The 24,197-nt window shown below is 42.9% G+C and overlaps 2 protein-coding genes across 2 annotated transcripts in view; both read left to right on the plus strand.

Annotated features, from left to right (window-relative positions):
- The first annotated feature begins 1,416 nt into the window (after positions 1-1,416).
- On the plus strand, positions 1,417-13,955 carry men1 (multiple endocrine neoplasia I). The gene is made up of 10 exons (XM_080742366.1): positions 1,417-1,488; positions 2,678-3,182; positions 3,662-3,870; positions 7,709-7,840; positions 8,020-8,060; positions 8,674-8,761; positions 9,325-9,461; positions 11,207-11,351; positions 11,610-11,783; positions 12,360-13,955. Exons 2-10 carry the CDS (start codon positions 2,747-2,749, stop codon positions 12,888-12,890), a joined length of 1,893 nt encoding a protein of 630 aa, XP_080598492.1. The 5' UTR covers positions 1,417-1,488; positions 2,678-2,746; the 3' UTR covers positions 12,891-13,955.
- Positions 13,956-15,048: 1,093 nt separating this feature from the next.
- map4k2 (mitogen-activated protein kinase kinase kinase kinase 2) overlaps positions 15,049-24,197 on the plus strand; it is a 41,391-nt gene continuing 32,242 nt past the window's right edge. The window contains exons 1-5 of the mRNA XM_080742361.1: positions 15,049-15,180; positions 19,990-20,047; positions 20,308-20,398; positions 23,100-23,164; positions 23,827-23,882. Of these exons, the coding sequence (XP_080598487.1) occupies positions 15,088-15,180; positions 19,990-20,047; positions 20,308-20,398; positions 23,100-23,164; positions 23,827-23,882 (363 nt within the window). The 5' untranslated portion in view covers positions 15,049-15,087. The remainder of the gene's footprint in view (positions 15,181-19,989; positions 20,048-20,307; positions 20,399-23,099; positions 23,165-23,826; positions 23,883-24,197) is intronic.

The raw sequence follows: 24,197 nt of genomic DNA on the forward strand, positions 1-24,197 counted from the left end.
CTGTTGAGAGCGCGAGACAAGGCGGGCTCTGTGTGGATGGAACCAGGGGCGTCATTTGGGGCATGAGGGACATCAGGGCGATTGCCACCCCCTAGTGTTCACGGTTAACCTCAAAATTCAGTTATTTTATGCTTAATAGTAGTCCCTAACACTCATTTATTAAGCACTTTCAACGTGGCATCCCAATTTTGGAACATCTTCAAACATAATCTTCTCTTTTTGCCCTCAAACAAATAGCTAAAACAGTGGATATACACGCTCTGTAGCATGTAGATCCACTATTTTCGCTCTTTTAGAAATTAGGCTATAAAGTGGTAACCATTTTTGCCACCCCACGTGTCTTTCTAAAATTATGCCTCTGGATGGAACATAAACATTTTTAAAAGGAGATATCCATAGAATTATAAGGGAGATATCAGGGTGAGTCTGAAGAACCAACCCATAGCCCGCAGGGACGACCGCGTACGTCTATGATTGGCCAGTTGCAGTTCGGATGTCATGGTGGGCAGCCCAAAACTCATTGTGTTGGCCTACTACACACGATTCAATTCAATTCACACACTCTCTATCATGCTTAAATACATTTACTTGTTTTATTCTAATTTCTAATATTTTTATGATTGTATAATGCTGTGCAAAACAAACATTTAAATAACAAGCGGCAACATTTCATTGCTTTATAATTATTGTTGCCTAAAGTTCCTGCCCTTTTTTGTTGTTGTTGCCTGACAACCATTTAGCCAATCACAGTGGGACCCTCCCTCCTGCCCTCCAAGCCATGGGATCTAGAATAGATAGCATATTTCATGGCCAGCACCAAATTGCCAAATGTCTCTTAATATTATGCTATCGCGTAAAATGCACTAAAATAAATAGGTTTACCCGTCAACGACATGGTCAACGAGTGTTTCCCGAAGACACATTTTTTATTATTAGAGTTATAATAAATACCATCCATCCATAATAGGCCTTAGATTGGTACAGGGGGCTGGTCCATTGCAAACCCTTGCGACGATTTATTTTGGATGGGAATTATTGTTGAAAACAAACCACAATCTACTATTAAGATTGCACAACACATTAATCGTTTTGCATAACACTTTAAAATGTAATAATTTCACAGAGTATAGCTCATACATCTTCAGTTTTCATTATTTAATGTTTTCATAAACAGCGTATCTGATGCCATCATGTCACGTTACAATGTCGCCCTCTGCTGGCCATGTTTTTGAACGCGGGCCCCTGAACTACATATCCACGCATGCAATCCGAAAAAGGCGGCGCCGCAGCTCTCCAGATCGAACAACGCCGGGATGGGACCAACGCCGCTCTAACGTGACCTCGTTGCGGTTGTCAGATCTGCTGCGGGGCGCACAGTTACGCACTCCGCGACGCGCCCAAACTCTTCTTCGAACAGTGCGAACCGCGCGGCAAAAAGAAGGGAGACACAAACAAAAACATGTGGTTGCTGCGGCTGTGAGCAGAGCGGTACGTAATAACCAGCGCACTGGTCTTATTACTTCATATAAGCCAGTATTTTGTTAAAACAGAGACCCGGAAGGTTTGAAGACATTAAATAGTTTCCCGTTATAAATAAAGTGTCTTCATAATTGGCCCTGCCGGGGCTAACTAACTAGCAGCTAGTTGGCTAGTTAATTATATAGTCCCCGCAGCCAGCCACTCTGGTGGGCTGTTTTGAATTTTACCTCCAATTTAGCCCAGCATCCATGTTAAAGCATGTTTAATATCTTGCTGCGTGAACATTTGATGGAGCCGTCACTTCATTTTCATTCAGAAGGCTCTGCGTATATGTTAGCCGGGTTCTGGTTAGCTCATGTTAGCACGTTAGCTGACGTCAGCCTTCCTTCCAGGATGGCTAACTGTCTGGCTCATTGTAGGGGGTATATTTTCATTTTCTGTCCATTCGTTCTTTATATACGAGTAAAAAAATAAGCAGGAAAGTACATGTTTATCTATATTTATTCTAAGGCTTGGGGTCTGACTCACTGCACGTATTTACTTTAGTGCTGGCAGCAGCAGCGCGCCCCGCCCACCTCTCTCTCTCGCCCCATGTTAACGGTGCACCGTTCATGTAACCATCAAGTTACACAACAGACTGCAGGTCAAGGTCTCCTCTTGAATATCCATCTGACTAGACATGCTGTTCTGTTCCCCTCATTAGATCACATAGATGTCATAGTTATGTATAGTATTTAAAAATATATATTTATATTTAACTTTATCCTTTATAGCCTTTATGTGTAGCCTTTATGATAGCATATAGTGTGCTTAAAAAAATGAAATCAATAAATAATGAAAATATATATGTGCGTGTATTTATATATGTGTGTGTGTGTGTGTGTGTGTGTGTGTGTGTGTGTGTGTGTGTGTGTATGTATATATATATATATATATATATATATATATATATATATATACATGCATGTAGCTTTATATATATATATATGTGTGTGTGTGTGTGTGTGTGTGTGTGTGTGTGTGTGTGTGTGTGTGTGTATATATAGATTTGCTGACTATCAGACAGCATTTGCTGAATACAAAATTTAACACATTTATTTGGAGAACCCGCAGGCCTATGTATGTGTTCAGTAGGCGTAAGTCATTGGGTGAAGGCATAATCGGTATCTTCTTTTTTACATGAATGTTTACCACTCAGCACTGCATTGTGAGCAGAGAGAGCACATTCACAAACACTCGCCTTTCAAGTGACCAGTGAGTGGACAACATGGGGCTACATTCGGCTCAGAAGAAGCACTTCCCCCTGCGCGGGATCGACGGCGTGGTGCGCCTGTTCGACGCTGAGCTTCGGAAGGCCGAGCCGGACCTCTCGCTCCTCTCCCTCGTATTGGGGTTCGTGGAGCACTTCCTGGCCGTGAACCGGGTCATACCGATAAACGTCCCCGGCGTCCGCTTCGAGCCGCTCGAGCCGGACTGCCCCAACTCATGCTTTCCCACGGTGGAGCTGCAGATGATCTCGGCGCTTCACGAGCGCTTCACGGCGCAGATCCGCGGCGCGGTGGACCTGTCCCAGTACAGGCGCCCTGCCGGCGGCTCCAGCAGGGAGCTGGTGAAGAAGGTGTCAGACGTCATCTGGAACAGCCTGAGCCGCTCCTACTTCAAGGACCGGGCCCACATCCAGTCCCTGTTCAGTCTCATCACAGGTACAGTAGGACCTCCATCACGGTCACTGCCGTATAGTGGAAGTCTACTTTACACCAGTTGACTGTTAATGCATTACATAATAACAGTATTAAGGCCTGAGGCTGATTCTACAAATGCCTTCTAAATCAGAAGTGCAACACACTTTCAAGATTTTTCAAAAAAGTAAAACAAGAAATAGCAGATGTACGTAAGATGTAAGTTCACAGCGTGGCACAAAGTGACGCGCTGTGAGCTTTTATAACACAAAAATCTAAAATGACAACTTTAAACAACTTAAACCCTATATTCTCTGTTGCCTATGTTTCCCAGGGGTCTATCCTTGGCCCCCTCCTTTATTCCCCTCTATATACAATTTTCAGTTAGCTGAAACGGCTGAGATTTAATAATCTGTGAATTATTTTCACCGATTTCCCAGAATAGGTAGGGATGCTAGCGTTCAAAGATTGGTGGTTAATCGCTTTACATTAATTTCTTTTAGGCACCAAGCTGGACAGCTCAGGAGTGGCGTTTGCAGTAGTGGCAGCCTGCCAGGTACTGGGCCTGAAGGACGTCCACCTGGCGCTGTCTGAGGACCATGCCTGGGTCATCTTTGGCAAGAACGGAGAGGAAACGGCCGAGGTCACCTGGCACGGCAAGGGTAACGAGGACAGGCGAGGACAAACTGTCTCAGCAGGAGTTAATGAGAGGGTAAGGGGTTGAGACATGGAGCGATTGTGAAAAGTGTTTGTCTGTGTGTCTGTGTCACACTCTGTCCTCGATGACTCAATACGCTATCATCGTGATTTGTCAACTGACAACACAAGGTCATGAAACTTCATAATGTCAGATTTCGAACTCAGTATCTGTCATGGAGCAATGTGGTGGTCAAAGATCAATGTTGTGAGTCATATGGCTTAATTATGGGCACCTTTGGGTTTCTCTTGTCATTGGTAATGTTACATGTAGTCCCTCCACACACGTGTTAACCTTTGCAGGCTGCCATGATCATTATCTCAAACTGCAGGATTGCAGTGTGTTCAACAGGGTGAACATTTCAGCCTGTAGATGGCAGCACTGGCAATCATTTATCCCTGGATTTTCTTTTCATGATTCAGATAATATGCAAACCTCACCTTTCTGCAACATTCTCAAATGGATCAGTGGTTCTCAAATGTTTTTGGCTCAGGTCACCCCTGTAAATAAAGTTTTCATCCCTGAATCACATTGTCACTTTATAGCACATTACCTTATTTATGTCATATTACGGTATGTAAATCTTTCCCCCTAAGAGACAATTAGTATCAATTAGTATCATTGTTGAAGACGGTGGTCCGTCTTACTAAGTGTAGAGGGTTTAAGTGATATTGATAAATTCCAAATATGATCAAAGTAATCTGCGGCACCCCCTTGACTTGCGTCACTGCACCCACCATGAAATAGATCACGATGCGATTTATTTTTTACAGGTCCAGTGAGATTCTTTTTTTCCCCCCTGGCTGGGTGGGTGGGAGTGACTAATCAAAATGAAAGAGTGATGCGTGCCTACTCAAAGTGAAAGTGAGTGATACATGCCTATTTGAAGTGAAAGTGAGGGATCCGTTGACTGACTCACTGACTTAGCCAAAGTCAACGTGCGTGTTCAAGTTGGGGTATAAAGAGGGAGGAACCCAGCCTCTTTATTTGTTTTATCAGAATTCAGATTATTAAAAGAAATCTAAAATGTAGGCGTGATTTTCTGTTGTTGTGAGGCGAGGGGGCGGGGTAATGCGTGCATATATTTATATTCTGAAAGTAGCCACAAGACTGAGCTGTCCGCACTTGCTGTGGACATTGCTGTGGCATTTCGGAAACCATAATTAAAACTAGGCACTGCAGGTGGTAAAATGATAAAGATTCCACAACTCCATTGTGTATTTACCAGTAAAAATGTGCAAGTCTTTTACTAACAGCCGTATCCATGGTTTTAACTTCTCAGCTGGGCTGTTTACCGCGTGACGTCCTGCTGTCTAATTTAATCCGCGGGGACAGCCAGAGGGATGGAAGCCAGCACTGTTGGCTACTTTCTGTGTTTCTGTGTGTGTGGTGACAGTGCGCGCACACACAACATTTACATGCACAGAAAATAGCTGATCTCGCGGAAGCGACGAGTTGTGAACTTGTAGATCGGCTATTTTTACTTTTACTCGAACAGAGTGGTTCTACATTGCAGTATTGATACCTTACTCAAGTAAAACATTTTAGTATATTTTCCACCACTGTGTCAGACGACAGGCTGTCCACAGCAGCCCACAGCGTTCTGTCACGGCATGTAAACACATGTCTGTTCGGAACGAGTCAACGAGACAACAACCCATCGCTAAAATACTAAAATGTTAACCTGACTTTCGCCAGATAGTTGCAGCAGTGCGTAACGCTCTGCCTTACATCTGGGCTCTCTCGGGCACACTCGATGTAAGGGGCGGGCCATTTTTTGAATTTCTGTAGCAGGTGATTGGATGTGGCCGTTTCTATCACAGTCTGGGAGTGCCAACTCCAACCACTCATATTGGCCTGTCTGCATGACGTTGCACCCAGAATCCGCCTCCTGGGTTTCCACGTGGTCTGCAATCAGACTCTATTGGCTCAGAGCCGCTCAGAGCCCGCCCATAGCTGCCGCTGATTGGTCCGGCCCGGGACTTTACGAGTGTTATCAACTGTGCCGGAGCGAGCCCAGATGGTACAAGCAGAGCGTTATATACGCAATGCTGCCACCATCTGGCGAAAGTCAGGTTACTAAAATGTAATATATTCGACTAAAACCAAAACAATACCCCCCTAACTACTAAACTATACCCTAAAGTCCGACTTGTGAAAGAGAACCAGGAAACAGACAGTCACTAGACCATAGCACTAGACTTCACTACACTAGTGACTGTCATCTGCGGGTGCCTCTGGTCAGAAACGCAAGTACAGTGAAAAGTACAGAATATGGAAATACAATTTAAATCGAATAACATTAACCCATAATCCTAACAGAAATTAACAGATTAATGTATTATATATAATAATAATCAACAACTACAGTCATTGCTTTAAAGCAATGACTGTAAATAAGAACAGTAAAGAGTGTTACGGTAAATGTGATGTAAAGTGTCATGAATGAAACACTCTTCTGAAGGGCTTAGGGAGGACATTGGAATTGGGCCAGTGTCTTGCATTCCCTACTCGAAGGGAAAGGGTGCCATGCATGCCTAACTAAAAGCTAAAGATTGATGGCTTTCTAGAGGATTCTGGGGGTATGACCGTCGCCCCAGGGCAGAAGGCTGCTTGCTACACTGTCATTATGACGTGTGTTTGTGTGTGAAAGGGAACCATCTTTCAACAAAGCGGGTCCTATAATTTACTCTTGTGCGTGATTTAGGAGGAGATTATGCATTGGAGGTGGATAAGGTGATTAAGTGCAGCTGGACAGGAGCTGTTCACAGCCGACATTGGAGGTTGAAATTGGGGTTAAAGGATCTCACAATTTGCGTACGTTTCCTCTATGGGATGTTTGCAAGAAGGCACAGAAAGGTCATGCAAAGTGCATTCTATGCCACAATGTAATGTAAACAAGGGCAGCCATGTTTTGCTGGCACATTGTAATTAGCCCACATGCACCGAAGAACATCTGTGATGTGATAATGACACAGTGAAGCCAAGCCAGCAGCCTTATACTCAGAGAGACAGGACAGACAGACAGACACCCAGAATAGGGATGAGTTTGCCTTTACGTTTTTTCTTGGCAGTCTCCAAATTGATTTTTATATTTCAAAACTGATTTTATTTTATATATTAAATTATTCATTATTTTACAAATTTTTACTTTTTACAATGGTTTATATCATCGAAAGTTAATAATAATGTACAGTAATTTGCCATTGATCTGTTATTCACACCACTGGCTGTTTAAATGTAAACTTTGATCAAGAGAGGGCTCTGCAGTGCAGCCACACACTTCACTGGAGAATGAGCATGCAGACGAAACTACAGTACTTATCACAAAGATGGCAGACTATGATCTTGTCTTTTTGATTTATCGTTGGCCAGCTGAGGTATTATTCTTAAAGGAAAATGTGGGAGATTTTCAACCTAAATGACTTTGTTCTCATTTGAGACGAATTGTCTAGTGTGGCAAACATACCTTATGGGTCTTTTTAGGTGGTGTTGGTTGGGGTGGGGGAATCTGTCCCAAGAAGAGTTTTCTTTTTGGATTGTGGACAGTCGTACACAACGCTACCCCAAACCCAGATTCTTTCTCTTGCTCATGCATCCTTCTCACCTTGTTCACTCCTTATCCGTTTGCGTTACTAATGATTATATTCTTTGAAATGTTTGAAATCATGACTAGGATTGATACATTTTCACCATACATAAAGCATAATATTTAAAGGTCCCCTTAAAGACTCAACACTAAAGTCTATTTCCAATGCCTGTATTGTCATAAACCAAACGGCAATATGGTCATTACAGTGCTATATCCCCTCCAAAATAATCATTATTCACTTGATGCACTGTGTTTCTATAGCAAAGTTGGCTCTACCTGAAGGGTTCCTACATGAAGTGTAACAGAAACATGGAGGTGGCCTTCATGGTGTGTGCCATCAACCCTTCACTGGACCTGCACACTGACAGCTCTGAGCTGCTTCAGCTACAACAGGTGAACCTAACCTCTAAATAGAATGGTGTCATTGTTTTTGCTGCGTATAGATAGAAGACTCTGCCAGGACCGACCACATCACCACAATGTCCAGTCGAGCAAGAATTACTACACTGGATGATTATGTCACTGTCATTTAATCTTGTTCTGTTTGTGTGAATGGTTTCCTGTCTATGCAGAAACTGCTGTGGCTGCTCTATGAACGCGGAGACCTTGAAAGGTGAGATGTTGCTTGTTATCATTAGGATATATGGCTGCAACTGTTAATTGAACTAATCGATTTGAATATATTCATTGATTTTCAGTGGGGAAATGCCTGCAAAACGTAAGCAATAGAATGATCGCTATTTCGCTAAGAAAATAATCAACCATTGCAGCCATGTTAGGATATGAAGAATGGTTATTAGTATTAAAGGGGAAGACCACCCATTTTCAATATTGAACTATGTCATTAATATACCTTAGAGGAGTTGTGTGGAAATAGAAAAAAGGTTCCCCCTCTTCTGTGTTGCCTAGAACTGGAGGATTGATTTGGGGTTTGTATTGTAAAGTACAACTTGATGACATCACACATTGTACTTTACAATACAAACCCCAAAATCAATCACCCAGTTCAAGGCAACACAGAAGGGGGGGAACTTTTTTTCTATTTCCACACAACTCCTCTAAGGTATATTAATGACATAGTTCAATATTGAAAATGGGTGGTCTTCCCCTTTAAGTCTATTGTACCCATAGTTGTCATGGAATGTTTAATTCTTTGACTAATCCCTTATTATTGACTCACTGTGAATGAGGTTTTATTTTGCTCTCCTAACTGTGTTACGTCACAGATATCCTATGGCCATGGGCACCCTGGCAGACCTGGAGGACCAAGATCCCATCCCTGGCAAAGAGAACCCCCTTAATATTCACCTCAAAGTCAGTATTATTGCCAGACCCATGAAATGGGTAGGCCTACATAAGCAAATGTCGGTCTGTCCGGTTTTTCTCCATAGATGGTCATGATGATGACATGATGATGACATGAGGGAGGGATAGACCGACAGACAAAGCCTTCATGTCATCACAATGACATGAGGGAGGGACAGACCGACAGACAAAACAAAAGGCTTTGTCTGTCGGTCTGTCCCTCCCTCTTTTCTCCATATTTGGTCACAATGATGTCACAAATGATGATGACATGAGGGAGGGACAGACAGCCTATAAAGGGACAGACAGCCTATAAATGTACCATTACATTTATAGGCCCAGAGGGTTGGCAGAACCGGGGTCTGGCACAACCAGGTTGACCTGGTCTAGTTTTTCAAGATCTATTATCTTGCAGTGAAATATATGGCTGTGTTTTTGATATTATTTAAACATAATTTGTATTTGCTATATAATCTTATTAACTAAACAAAACATTCCCCCTGATTACTTTTAGTTGAAATGGTCAGTCAGCGATATGTGGTAAAAAAGTGTGTTTTTGTGTTGTTTGCCAGGCTGTGAACTCTGCGAAGAAATATTACAACAACGAGCACATCTACCCCTTCATGTACCTTGCCGGCTTTCACTACAGACATAGGAATGTCCGGGATGCTTTAGGATCATGGGCAGAGGCTGCCCAGGTCATGCAAGAGTAAGTTTGACACTGACAAACACTATAGATTGTAGATTGGACGTTTTTTGTTGCCCAACATCACACGCAATACATTTTATGCTGTTGGAGGTGGAAGGCTGGACTAGAAATAATGAGTTGCATCATAGTTTTCTACTTTGATGTTTTACTTACTCAAAATATTGACTCCAAATACATTATGCTTCATTAGTTACAGTATGTACTAATTGTCAGTTATTGTATTGTCAAAATCTTAAAAAAGAACCTCAAAATATTGGCTCCAAATTCACTTTTAGCTGTTCTTCTGTTCTTCTAAGTCTTTAGAAGAATTTTATTATATATATATTTTTGTATTCAACGTTAGTTGCCTTTACCCCTTTTATTTTATAGGAGGCTGTATAATGGTATTTTGTGAAATAAAGTCACGAACAGTTGAAGTTATTTCATTAGGCTAACACCAGATGGCGGTAAATGGAACCTTTCCAACGCCATGTTCTCAAACTATTATTTAGGGGCTTTGACTTGCCAATTAGATGCTTCAAACTGCATTCATCAGGCTTCCTTCCTTTTTCTTTTTTCTTTTATAAACTTCCCTTAATCAGCAAGTGCTCACATACTGTAAACGTTAAATATTATCCTCACTGGAATGCACTGTGTAAAGACTACTGAAGTATTACATAATGGTTCAACAGTTAACAAATGATTCAATTATATATATATATATATATATATATATATATATATATATATATATATATATATATATATATATATTAGTGTGTCTGTGTGCGTATATATCACAATTCAGCCATATTAAAGCAGGAACCTCCCAGTCCCTCAGATTTATGTAACGGAGGGTGTGGTTGGCCTAAAGATTTGCCAGGAAGCCTCGCTCAACTCTCCATCCTTGGCTCTTTGCTCCTCGTGGGTGCCGTTAACCTGCCTTCTCGTCCCCTTTTATTAAACACACTGTCTGCAGTGCTAAAAATATGGCGAGTGAGTGACTGACCAGAGAGCAGGGAACAGAACAGGCTGGAACGCCCACATTCCCTTCCCATCAATCAGCTTCCCTTTCCCTCCCTGTGCCTTTTCCTGTCCCCCCCATTGTTCTCAAATCCTTCAATTTCAGCTCCCCTCTGTGCACAATGTCTAGAAAAACTAACTGTTGAAAAGACGTAGACGAGAGGTGTAAAGTAAAAAAAAAAAGAAATAAGCAGGGTTCTACGACACACATGAACCCTAACGTCCCTACTCTGGGCTAGATCTAGTAGAACGTTTATTTTTGGCTAACAGCTTTTAGTGTAGAGGTAAGAAACAAACGAAGGGGCAACCCCCTTCACCAAAATATATACCGGTACAGTGGTTTTGAAATTCCTATCGGAGCATATTGTTTGATTGCAGACTCTGACAGAGCAAGGCCATGGTTCTTGATACTCATTTTAAACCGTTCATCTAGAAACTCAATATACGGCAGGTTCCTCAATTAGGAATGAAAGTGCCTTAACCTCCGTGAGACTTGGTGGACAGAGAACTAATACATAATGTGTTCCTTGTTTTTCGGAGGGTTTCCCTTAATTCTGTGTGTTCGTGTAGATTTTTGAATCGCTTTGAATGTACACTATTCGTCATTATCATAAACTACTATGACTTTTCCTTTGGTGTGAAATACAGTTTTAGAACTATTTATTTCCGTCTATGCACTACTACACCAAGTTATACAGATCGCTCATCATTATCTGACCGCTTTTCTTTCTACCTCTCCTCAGATATAACTATTTCAGAGAGGATGAGGAAATCTACAAAGAGTTTTTTGACATAGCGAATGACGTCATCCCCACCTTGCTGAAGGAGACCGCAGCTGCTGCTGAGAGTACCGGAGAGGGAGGAGAGGGTGGAGATGGAGCTAACAAGGTAATCACTCCTCCCCCGTTCCCGGACTGTTGTATAATAGATGAAACTCTTCTCACTAATATCATATATCTTAATGTCCCAGTCTATTCCTCCCCAATGCGTTCCTAATGACATTTATCACAGCCAATGCCTTTTGGGCTGACGTACTGAGACGAGTTCTTTAGGGTTTTTAATTGTATTTAACTTTGTTCTCATCAGTTTCCTCTTCATCGTTCTTTCTCTTTTTTTTCTTTCCTTTGTATCCTCCCCCCTCTTCAGGACCAGCCCAAGCAGGCTGCGGCGCTCTCTGCCCTCGAGGACTCTGAATGCTTTGCCCACCTGTTGCGCTTCTATGACGGGATCTGTAAGTGGGAGGAGGGCAGTCCCACTCCCGTTCTCCACGTGGGCTGGGCCACCTACCTGGTGCAGTCCCTCAGCCGCTTTGATGCACAGGTGAGGAGATGAGAACACACTACTGGCTCCAGGTCCTCTGGAAGAGCAGAGATAAATGCATGAAATCTCTTGAATGATGAACTATGTTTTAACTCATTCCCTGCTAGGCCCGATAGTCCCGAGAATATTTTAATGTCCTTCCCCGCCAGGCCCGATAGTCCTGAATTTTCTTTTCTTTTTTTTTTACCCCAAAAAATGTAGTAGGCATGATAGCAATCGCGAAATTGCATGTTTAACCCCCATAGCCACCCCATCTTTCAAACATGGCAGCCATCTTTGTTTACATTTTAGGAAAACATAATGGCTGCTAGTTCATGAATGCCTGAACGGATTTCCATTCAGATTTTTTTTTTGAAAGCTGTGAGCAATGTACACACACGTGGTGCATTATCTAGGCATGGACATGACATTACCAGTGCACTATGAATTACATGGAAGTCTTTGGAGACAGAGGCATATGAGAGTACGAAGGTATTTACAAATGGCGGGGTATGAGTTAAATTGAGTAGTGTGTGGGGAACTAGTGATCTCACTTAGTTTGGTAGTTACCTGGCGTACTTGTGTTTGCTTGAAAAGGTGCGTCAGAAGGTGACCATCGTCATCAAAGAGGTGGAGACTCCGGATGATGACGACCAGTCCAGCGAGGACCCTCGGGAGGGCAGGCGACGCGGCCCCAGGAGGGAGTCCAAGCTGGAGGACCAAAGCTCTACGCCACCACCTCCTTCCTCCACAGCCTCCACGTCCCCACCCAGCCAGCCACCCGCGCAGCCCAAGAAGGTAGGGGAGGCGGGCGGGCGCCGGCGGTCCTCCCAGGGCCTCCGGGCCTCCTCAGACACAGAGGCGAAGACAAAGTCTCCCAGCTCGGACTCCCCCTCGTCCTCCCCCACGGCCCAGCATCAGGCGAGCCCAACGGGGGGTCCTGTGGTGTCCTTCCAGAGCGAGAAGATGAAAGGCATGAAGGGGCTGCTGTGCGCGGCAAAGGTCAACTCCAGCGCCATCAAGCTGCAGCTCACGGCGCAGTCGCAGGTCCAGATGAAGAGGCAGAAGAGCACGCAGGCAGGAGACTACACCATGTCCTTCATGAAGCGCCAACGCAAAACCCTCTAGACTAGTGGTTCTCAAACTTGTTAACTTCCAGGACCCTCATAACTCTTGGTTGTACAAATAGAACAACATGGGTGTTCCACTTGTACACACAACGGAGTTATTGATAGGTTCATTTGGAACCCTTTCAATGAACACGGAGGGTCCTTGAACTTCACTTTGAGAGTCACTGCTTTTTAGACTGACAGGCTGGAGGGTGATGTGGGAGTTGCTAAAACTGTCTCTAGGACGTTGTTCCGTTGTACTGTGAAAGGCAATGCACACACACACACACACACACACACACACACACACACATTCACAGAATAACACATCCCCATATCTTTTTGTTCGTGAACATTTTAGAAATGTTTAGAAATTCTACTCCCGTCATATCAGTTACATAAAACAGTACAATATTTTCCTCCTTCCATATACTTAATAAGCTCGGATTCCTTTATCCTCACAATAAAACTGACTAGATTTACTCACCTTTTCATTTTAAAGGCTTTGTAATTCAAAAATGGCTACAGTACAAAGCAAAAACAACTATAAGCTTTTCTGGGCAGTGGTGCCTCATTAATTGATTGTAAACATTCAGTCACTGTTGATTTGTATTGTTCCACTGGGCGGTCAGCTGCTTACCAAACACTGACCTCTCATTGAGTTTGTGAATAGTTCTGGAAGCCAAAGCAACGGGAACCTTCAGCAACATGACATATATTTCTAGAAGTATGTAAATATGAAAGTTGAACCATTCTGAAATTCATGTTTTGTCTTGAATTCATCCATTTTGACTGAAGCGTTTTGGAAGTGTTTAATTTAGGAATAGTTACCATGTAACATTGTCCACTTCTACTCTATCGTCAGCTTATCTCTCGCTAGCTATATGTTGCCTTAAGTTGCCTTTGTTATTTTCTAATTTAGGTGGCCTTTAGTTTTGAGAATAGCTGAGGTAGATCTATTTCTAATGATTAGAGATGACCAGAAAGACCATGCACTGTTGAAAGGGAATCACTTGATGTGGCTCCTTGCTACGTTGTTCTCTTGCTTGTTAACTTGTGTTTTTGTATTCTGCAAGTAATAAAAATAAACTGAAAATGTGATTTAGTCTGGTTTTATGACTCATAATAGAGTTATGTTATAATACACTTTATTATCCCCTCGGGTAAGTTTGGCCCCTGCATTTGACCCGTCCTGTCTACTTAGGAGCTGTGAGCAGCCACAGTGCGGCCCCTGGGGACCAGCCTTGACCTTGGTCAAGGACAATGGCAGGACTATGTACATAGAATGCCTGTGTTTTGGTGTGGGAGTACCCAGAGGAAACTCACGCAAACAAACCACCATACTCCACACAGACAGACAGACCCCTGCTGGGGTTTGAACCCAGGAGCACCTTTTCGCTGTGATGCAACAGTGTGCTGTGTGCTTCATACTTTAGTCTTACATTAAATTGTAGTCTTAAAGTTTCAATGATTATTGCAATTTAATTATTACAATTAAGTAACACTCAAAGTCAAAACAAACCAGCACTGGAATGAAAAAAATATAAACCAAGGGCTCCAAACGATGAGAGCTGTTAAATTAGTTATTTGATTACCCTGTCATTTGGCTTGAGGCAGTTGCATAAAAAAGGCAAGTATGTGTGCCTGAGCAAAAGGGACTGGATCTCAGAGCTGAAGTCAACCGAAAAAGGATCAGATTTTATATTCAAATGAGCAGAAATGTGAACAGAAATCTAGGCTAAAAAAAACGTTATTTTCTATTATCCTCGGTTGTGGTCCACTCCAAACGAGTTCATGTATAAGGGGGTGGTCCAGACTACAGAACTGGAGACTGGTGTGTGTTATCACTCACATCACAGAGAGAGCAGCTAGCTCTTATGACATGCGCAGCGCAAATAGTGGAACGCCAGCCGGGAAGAGTTGAGTTCGTGTTCGATGCCGAGGAACCGCGCGCTCTCTCGAGGTGTTGTGTTGTGTGGGGGCGTCTCATCATCGGACTGATCGGAGTTGGAGAGACGGACCGAATATGAATGACAGGAAAGAACTGCGGATTATTTGGTGTCTGGAAACTAGACGCATACATATCGACATTCAATCGTAATTTCCAATTAGCTCCAGTTAGTATTTTAGTCAGCTCTCTGAGCTCTCGGGGTCTCCGGTGGTCACATTGATGATAAGTGGTTCGTGATCAGCTTCGTGATACCGCAGATCAAAGCATGGAGACGATAGGAGTGTCGTTTCTGGACCCCTTGGACGACTACGAATTAATTCATCGGATCGGGTGCGGCACGTACGGAGATGTGTTCAAGGTGAGTGTCTGTCAGCGTCGTGAGGAGCAGTAGCAGCAGAGCCCCTTCCTTCTTTAATACTCCCCTGTGTTTTTGTTTTGTTTTCTACATAACCACCTCGACAGGCCTGGGGTTTTTATGTGTCAGCAAACTGTTCCCATTTACTGTTCAAGGTGACACAATTTATTTTAGCATTACAATTTGTCCATGATAATACAATAGCCTACTGCCCAAGGACAGTGCCTGCTAGTGATGCCAGTGTATCATCTAATTTTAATATAAGGTATGCCATCCTGGCTGGTGCATTTGTCAAATGTGTTTTTGTTTTAATGTATGTTGGAACTTGGAACCATTGAAGAATCTTAATATATCTTATAGATGTAAGACTCAATAGGCTGTGATTAGTCCCCTGTGTGAGCTTTTATTAAATGTTTTTATCAGCCTAAATCAGACAAGACAATATTGCAAAGCCCTCTAAAAGCCTATATGCAGTAGGTTCAAAACATTATTGTAGAGCCAATACACTTTGGTCATGTTGCTTATTTATTGCAATGCCATTCAAGACTTGACCAGATTTGGGGGCTTCTGTGAATTGAAATGAACCATAAATAGCTGTGCCAATGAGCAGAGTGTAGCCCTTTCTTTCTCTGTGCCCTCTTCATAGAAAAGTGTTTAGAGGGCACAGTGCCTGTTAAATTAGATTCACAGGTTCATGGTTATGTTTTTAATCTGTGCCACTGTATACAATCTTTCAAATGACTTCTATTCTCACTTTGTGATAAGAGCCTGAGGATGCAAACATCCTGTGCTGCAAATCCGCCCTCCCTGAATGCTTTGCGCATGCTGCGAAGGGAAGAGAAAAATGTCTCTTTTAACCAGGCCCTCAACTTAGTTCACTCTGGGCCCCCAGGGCTCGATATCCTCCAGTATGTCCTTCTCCACACCAAAACTCTTGACCGAAACAACGCGTTGTTAGAGCTTTAGCCCTGCTATTTTCTCTTAATTTTCACCCCAGAACATTGATGGTTAAGAAGCCGGAAGATGACAGGAACAGATGATGATGATGCCAGCTCATATCTTCACTTAGAGCAGTTCTCCTGTGCCAGTCTTGAACTAACGTGGCATTTGGTGTCGTTGTCCTGTGTGTGTGTGTGTGTGTGTGCGCGTGTGCTTGCTGTGAATGGGGAAACAGTACTGTTGCAGAAAGACAATAGGCCATTATCACCTCCCACTACCTCTTTCTCCCTTCCAACGTCCGCCTGGCTTGCGGAGCTATACCAGGAGCCAAGGGTGAAACCACTGGACATGTGACCGGGTCTGTGGGCACTCAATGGAGTCCCATTAGATGGCCATTGTTCACAGGAATGGCTCACAGGCTCAAGAGTGTGACCCCATATAGCAGTGGTTCTCAAAGTGGGCGCCGACCGTGGCACCCAAGGGTGCCATGAATGACGCAAGTCCGCGGGTGCCGCAGAATACTTATCAATATCACGACTTCAGTTTAACCACTTTAGACACTCTATACTTATTCAATCCACGCCAAATCTTCTTGCCAAAAACAGCTGATCTACAAGCTTGTAGATCAGCTATTTTTGGCCACTATTCCCCCACTATACTGGGGTTCAAGTTGTATAACGTTATTTTCAATCTGTCCTGGGAAGTTAATATATGTTTTCCTCGTGAATCTTGGGGGGAAACATTTACGTATTTACATACGGTAATATGACGTAAATGTAAGGTTCTATGAAGTACTGTGAAGTAACTCTGTGTTTTCAAACACCACTGGTACCAAATAGAACCTAGGAAAAGGTTCTGAACTGGCAGGGGCCCTTTGAGGATGCCCTGTTTTGTAGATTTTTTCTATCCAATGAAGTAGTGAGTGACTAGTGTGACAGCTTGCCATAGGGCCCAGAACGGCAAAGAACTATCCTGTTTCTCACCTTCCGAGTGACTGCGTCGATCACAGACAGTAGAGGAAGAAATGGTGGTAATATGTGTGATAAAACGTGACAGGTGTTGGGTGCAGTGTGACCACAGACAGGAAGAAGTGCATGCTTTTCACAGCCACGGAGACCCGGCTGACATCGCTTTATTAATTCAGGGTCAGGGTGGAGAGGTTCCCAGACAGGAACCCGTCCAACTCACCTTTAATCCAACAGTAAATGAAGTCTCAAACTCTTGCCCCATTCTTCCTCTTCAGATTCACAGTACATACTGTACCGTGGTTCTCAAAGTGGTTTCCAGGGTGGTTTCCTAGGTTCCTTTAAGGGGTCTAAATTGACCCACACAAGTCTGTAACTCATTTGGTTCCATTTGTACACTGTCAGAGTTAAGGGAACACCTTGGATTTAAAAAGTTTGAGAACCACTGCTGTAGTAAATACGGGCAGGGGGAGAGCTCCGTCCTCTGAGGTTAACATGAAATGTGTCCACTAAGTAGTTCTCAACTGTGGAATACTGTGTTTTTAATTCTAGACCCTCAATCAGAGAGTGATTTATAGTCTGGTGGGAAGTAGGATTAAGAACCCATAGAGCAGAAAATGTGAGGTCCCCGACCGACTTTAAATCACTCCCTTCCTTGATTGGGAGACTAAAGAACAGCCAGTATTCATCAGCAGTTGAGAGAACTTCTTATCACGTCAACCTCAGTGAAAGAAACCCTTCCCCCCTTTCTTTACTTAACTTTTCAAGGGAGGAAGAGAAGAAAAAAAAAAATATATATATATATATAGTATCTAAAGCTCAAGTGTCGCCAATGCGGAACGCACTTGTGAGATTGGAGACAAGGTATTTTAGCTATTTGTCAAATGAAACGAGAGACTCTTGCACACCTACAAAAGCGACAGGTGCGAGGAGAGACCAAAGTAAACAATGGTCCGGTAAACTGAATAAGAAAAAACTCCACGCACTTCTTTCAAAGATTGCCTGATGAAGGTCTAAATACGACGAAACGTTGTAATTCCCTATTAAATCCCCTTTTGCATTTGAAGACGGTGTGTGTGGAGTTTTTTCTTATTCAGCTATTTGTCAAATACAAATTATTTACAGCTTAAGTAGGTAACCTAATGTATAACATTTACAAATTGATGCTGACTCTGCTGCTACAGCTATTACTGTAAGCATTTAACTACGTACAATATATCTGCAGCTGCACTGTAGCATTGGCTCATGGCCCACACATACATTAAGATATCATAGCATCATGCAGAATAGAAGTGTGATCAAAGTTCAGTGAAGTTTCCTTTCCATCCTACCCCCCCATTGTATTTTACCCCGGTGCTGTTATTTCAGGCTTTGCCGCCTAAAAAACCTCTCTCGGAGACGTTACTGTCACTTTAGTCACAGGAAGTCCTGTGGTATAACAGGAAAGAAAACAGGAAGTTGATGTAGCCAAGCTACAGGTTTTGTCTAGGCGTCCTTGTTATCCCATTGGCTACTGCCACGGCTGTTGTGGATGCAGTGAAAAAGCATCTTGCCTGACGTCACGTCAGTGTTTGGCCCGTGAATGGCCCGTGGAAGGAGATAATTGATGCTCCCTGCACAAACGAGGGAAGTTGTGAGCGTAGCATACACACGTTTGAACAACATCCAAAGCCGCCTTCCCTCTGCCGTTGTGACATACAGCTAACCACATGTCACAACAGCGTGCAGTGCAGCTTCATCGTGATCACAATCTCCCCGCATATTCCATTCAATAGCCATAGTCATAGTCATAGTCTATGATTTAAGCATTGTCATATCCTGCAGGTTTATCACAGAAAGGGATCAGGGATGAAAATGCACGTCACCACATACATTAATCACAAAAGGCCTGCCTTCAATGTGCAATGTATATTATGTTCACACGGTTTCCTTTAACCCTATCATCCCTATTCTGGGGCAAGCATTACGTGAAAATACTAAAGCATATCTACAAGCTCACAACATGTCACAAAGTGGCATTTTGTGAGCTACTAGATCAGCTACTTCTGCAAAGAGATTTGGTGTAGAGGAGGGAAAAGTGGTTACTTATGGGTTTAACTGGTTAATTATGCTATTCACCTTGGAACACTTGTTGTTCCCGATCGATCAGGTGAACTGACTAGGATATTTGTGTCTTGCCAACGACCCTGTATATGTCAGTTGGTGAACCTCTTCAGTCAATGATTCTGCCATACATTGAGCTGGCCCTGTCACTTGCATTCTGTTTCTGTGTTCTCAATCATAACCCTGGTAACTGCAGTAGTAGCATCAGTGCCAAGGTGGAAGCCAAGGTGAGATGACTTGCAGAAACTAATCTTAGAGTTTTTATCACCAATTATAACGGAGTTGGAGGGATGCCCAGAATCGTGATAGTGGGGGACAATGACAAAGCTACAAGCTTGGAATGAAGAAAACCCATCTGATGCTGTTGCTATATGGATCAAATAACAAGGAATTCTAGCGATATGCCATGGTGGTACAGTGGTCAAGATCAAGGCCTGAAAAAAAAAAAGGAATTCTAGCGCTACTATAATACTTCTGATAATTTTGTCATGAAAATATTTCATATTACAGGCTTTGAAGCGTTTGAAATATGTGTTTTAGATCTATATTGCTGCAAAGGTTTGCTGTTGCCAGATACAGGTGAAACGATTGAATCGTCATCGTCATAGGAATCGTCACGATTCCTATGACATTGGGCTCACAGAGGCATCATTTGGGAATGGTGGTGTTATGTCAAGCAGCTCCCCATAATAACACTAGAAACACTGGCTATCAATCTCTAAAGATTGTAAGAGAAGTGATTCAGAAGTAAATCAAAGCCATGTTCATACCAAAGAAAACATCCTATGTCTCTCATCCTTTCCAGGCACGTAACATCAGGACCTCTGAAATGACAGCCATCAAGATTGTCAAGCTGGATCCTGGTAAGCTAAAGCTTGATTCATATTTGGTTGCGAATGGTGTCTCGTACCTAAAATAGCAGACATACACCGTCCGGCGCATAGCCAAGTATAAATCGGGCATAACACACGACTTGCTCAGAATGCTCACAAACTGTTGTTAGTCACATTGTGATTATAGGTTGCATTTACTGCGCCGTGTGCTATGTGACTCAAGAATGCTGAATGCAACAAACACCTGAATACATGTGGTATCTCTAATCGACCAATCATCTGCCGTTCAGGTGATGACATCACGTCCATCCAGCAGGAAATTACCATGATGAAGGAGTGCAAGCACAAAAACATTGTGGCCTACTTCGGCAGCTATCACAGGTGCTGTATCGCGTCTTCTTTTTTGAAAACCTTTATTTAGCGCGGGAGCTGCGATGGAACACAGGTGCTCTTTCTCAGCAGAGCTCAGATATTCACCCACCAGGGGGGCTGCCTAAGTGACTTCATAGTCTACGCTACTGCTTGAGCAGTCCAATTGGAGCAGTTGGGGGTTGCGTATGCCTTGCTCAAAAGCACTCTGGCAGTGTTTGATCAGGGCCATGGGAAATTGTTATTTTTTTACGTGTAGCTAGCTAGCTAGATAGATAGATAGATAGATAGATAGATAGATATTATCCCACAAGGAAAAATCTGTTGTCCAGAGGCAGCCATGCAGTCAAGGATACAAAGTTACAGGTAAAAGTATGAAAAAAGAAATCACACCCAATGTGAAGTGAGCGGTGGTCGTGCTTGCATAACGTCTTCAGATTTGAGTCTAGGATGTACAGGCTATGCTACACACACACACGTTTTGCTATGGCAAAATGCTGAGGAAAAAGGCTATGACATACATGATGCTACGTACACACATTTTGCTATGGCAAAACGCTGAGGAAAAAGGCTACAGACACACGCACAGCCACGTATAGGAGCGGTTTACCACCGCTCATAACAAGAGTAAGTGTCTCACCGTTATCTCAACATGACACAAATAATAATACTAACTAGTAAGACGCCCCAGGGCGACAAGCGACCTTGCCCATGTCTTGGCCATCTGGCCAGTTATGTATATCGGACCAGTTACCCATATATGGAGACCCCATTATGGGCTTAATATTGATAACATCAGGGAACTCCATATATGAGCATCAAAGGGATTCTGTTAGTGTGGTTCCCCTGACATCACAGTGATGTCAGAGCTGCAAACCCATAGACCGTAGGTCAGCATGTGCCGTTTCACATACTAAACTGCGACCTTTGGTCGCAATCAGTACAATGCCAATCAAAAAAGTGTCCATTGGTCAGAATTGGTCTTGCCTCTAGCGCAGTAGTTCTCAAAGTGGATTTCAGGGACTCTCTAGGTTCCTTTCTGGGGGTCTAAATTGAACCTTACAAGTCTGTAACTTTGACAGTGTACAAATGGAACCAATGGACCTGTTATTGGTTCCATTTGTACCCTGTCAAAGTTAAGCGAGGACCTTCAAATTTCGAAGTTTGAGAACCACTGCTCTAGCGTACTTGGTGCGGGGAATCAGATTGGCAACTCTTAAGGTCTTTGTTTGCACACAGGCGCGTTTATCCGCACGGATAAAACGGACAATTTCATTTTTTTAAAAGAAAACAATGATTCTCTAGTCTCTACGACCTCATGCACACCGGATCCGAATTAGCCGTGCGACGAGTGGCTGCGGCCGTGCGTTTTTTTCTCGATCGAACCCAGTTCGATTTGTGCGTCTTGTCGCATGCGGTAAAAAACTCATCACTCTTTTTATGACTCCTTTTGGGATCTGCAGCGCCGATTCCGCACAGCATTGCACACCAAATCCAATGCGTTTTATTCATGCAGCAAACGAAAAAAAACACAACCGTCCTGTGTGCAAAGGGCTTTAACATGCCCGGTTTTCAGGCTGTGCTGTTTAGATCTGTGGCATTCCTTGGATTGTTGGCAGACATGAATATGTAGTTTGTCTCTTAGTTCCTGACGCCACTGCCCCTGTGTGCAGAATTCCTTTCCCACTCTTTGTGACTTGTGTGTCCCTGATGAAGTTACTCTGCATCGCAGCTCACCAGTGAGATGTTTTATTTGGCATTAGGGCTGTCACGATTATGACATTTTACGTGACGATTACTTGTCACTCAAATAATTGCGATTAACGATTTAATTGTGTTTTTGTCGTTGACAATTACATTTCTGTTTGGCTTTTGAGCTTTGAAGTTGCTCATGGCAATTATGACACATAACCTAAATACACAAAGAAATGACTGACATTGCATATTTGACAACTTTATACTTAAAAAGAACATTGATAGTGGAAATAGCCGATCTACAAGCTCACAGCGCGTCGCATTGCGACCCGTTGTGAGCTTGTAGATCTGCTATTTCCACTACTTTTTGAAAGTGTTTGAAACTATATTAACATTTCTCAACATGGAAACGATTATGACGATTATGCAAAATAATTGCAATTACCTAAAATAATTGCGATTAGACGATTATGTAATAATTGTGACATCCCTATTTGGCATGTTTCTCCAACACCATGTGGTACCATGGACTGGGTCTCTAGCCTATTAGTTGTTTCTCAATTGCAGTAAATCCAGTTTGCTACTTTCTGGTTTCTGCTCTGCCAGCTCAAGGTCAGATTGTAGTGGGCTTTTTGATAAAGCACACAAACCTCTGCTGCAATCCGTTTTCTAAAAATGCCTCTAGCAACGATAATCAGAGCTTTGGGCGGAATGTCCTTACTTCCACCCTAGCGTCCCTATTCTGGGGTGAACTTTGACAAAAATAGCAGATCTACTGTATAAGCTTGTTGAGATTGTTGTGTTGATTGGCTATTTTTGACAGAGATATTTGGCGAAGAGTGGGAAAAAAGGCAAAGGCCAAGTATAGAGACCTGTGTGAATAGAGGGAAAAAGTAGCGAACCATCTATAGAGCCCTGGGGGACCCAGTCGTCTAAGTAAAGGATTTATTTGGTTAAGACTGGACAATAAGCAGTGCATGTGTCAGACAGACAGATAAAGTTGAGCATCTCTTTTCAGGAACACCAAGCTGTGGATCTGCATGGAGTACTGTGGTGGAGGGTCACTGCAGGACATTTACCAGGGTAAAAAGCACACAGCTCTCTCTCTCTCTCTCTCTCTCTCTCTCTCTCTCTCTCTCTCTCTCTCTCTCTCTCTCTTCATATCTATGGACTGTGCTATACGGTTTTAGTTAATCTTCCAACCGAACGAACAGATCTAGTTTTTATTATTACAAATTAAAAGTAAACTCTTCCATATACTTATTTACGCACTTTAAAAAAGGACCCAAACTTGTGAAAACAGCATATCTAACAAGCGTACAACGTGTCGCTTTGCGCCACGTTTTTAAAATGCATACAATTATTTTAAAAAAATATATTATTATTATTATTATTACTTTTTAAATAATAATATATTTTTATTTTAGTCATGACCCATACAAATTGCTCTGTGACCTACAAATGGGCCCCGGCCCACTGGTTGGGAAACAGTGGCTAGATTATCTTTGTTATTTGAACTCTCCGTACTGTATATAGTATGCTGGACACGTAAGCCATACATGATGTGAGGTTACATGATGAGCAAACCTGTTTCTGTTTCTGACTCACAACAACCACCCAAGGATAGTTTATATTTCTAAAGAGTCATTTGCGTTCTATTTTTGGGAATAGCTGTATACCTGTAGACCCATACTTTGTCCTCCTCTTGTGTGGGTACTGGCCATTAATCAAAGTGTTCCTCACAGTGACGGGCCCATTAAAGGAGAAGCAGATTGCCTACGTCTGCAGAGAAACCCTCCAGGTAAGGCGTTTTGGGATTTCATTTCATTTCTCCCACCTCCCAGCTTATGTCCACTGTCTGCAGGCTAGACTCGTCGTGCGGGGGGGGGGGGGGGGGGGGGAGTGGGACTGAGTTACTAGGGCCCAAGGTGGAGGGGCCTTAATTATTCAATACTTTAGCTATTGAAAAATAGCAGATCTACAAGCTTACAGCGCAGTACCGAGTGCCCCGCTGTGAGCTTGTAGATCTGCTATTTTTGAAAAGTCGTGAAAATCTTTGAATATATGTATTTTTTAAGCGAACATTTGTAACTCAAATTTTGCTTCTACAACATAT

Source organism: Nannobrachium achirus (genome assembly GCF_963921795.1).
Source record: "Nannobrachium achirus genome assembly, chromosome: 14".
NCBI lineage: Eukaryota > Metazoa > Chordata > Actinopteri > Myctophiformes > Myctophidae > Nannobrachium > Nannobrachium achirus.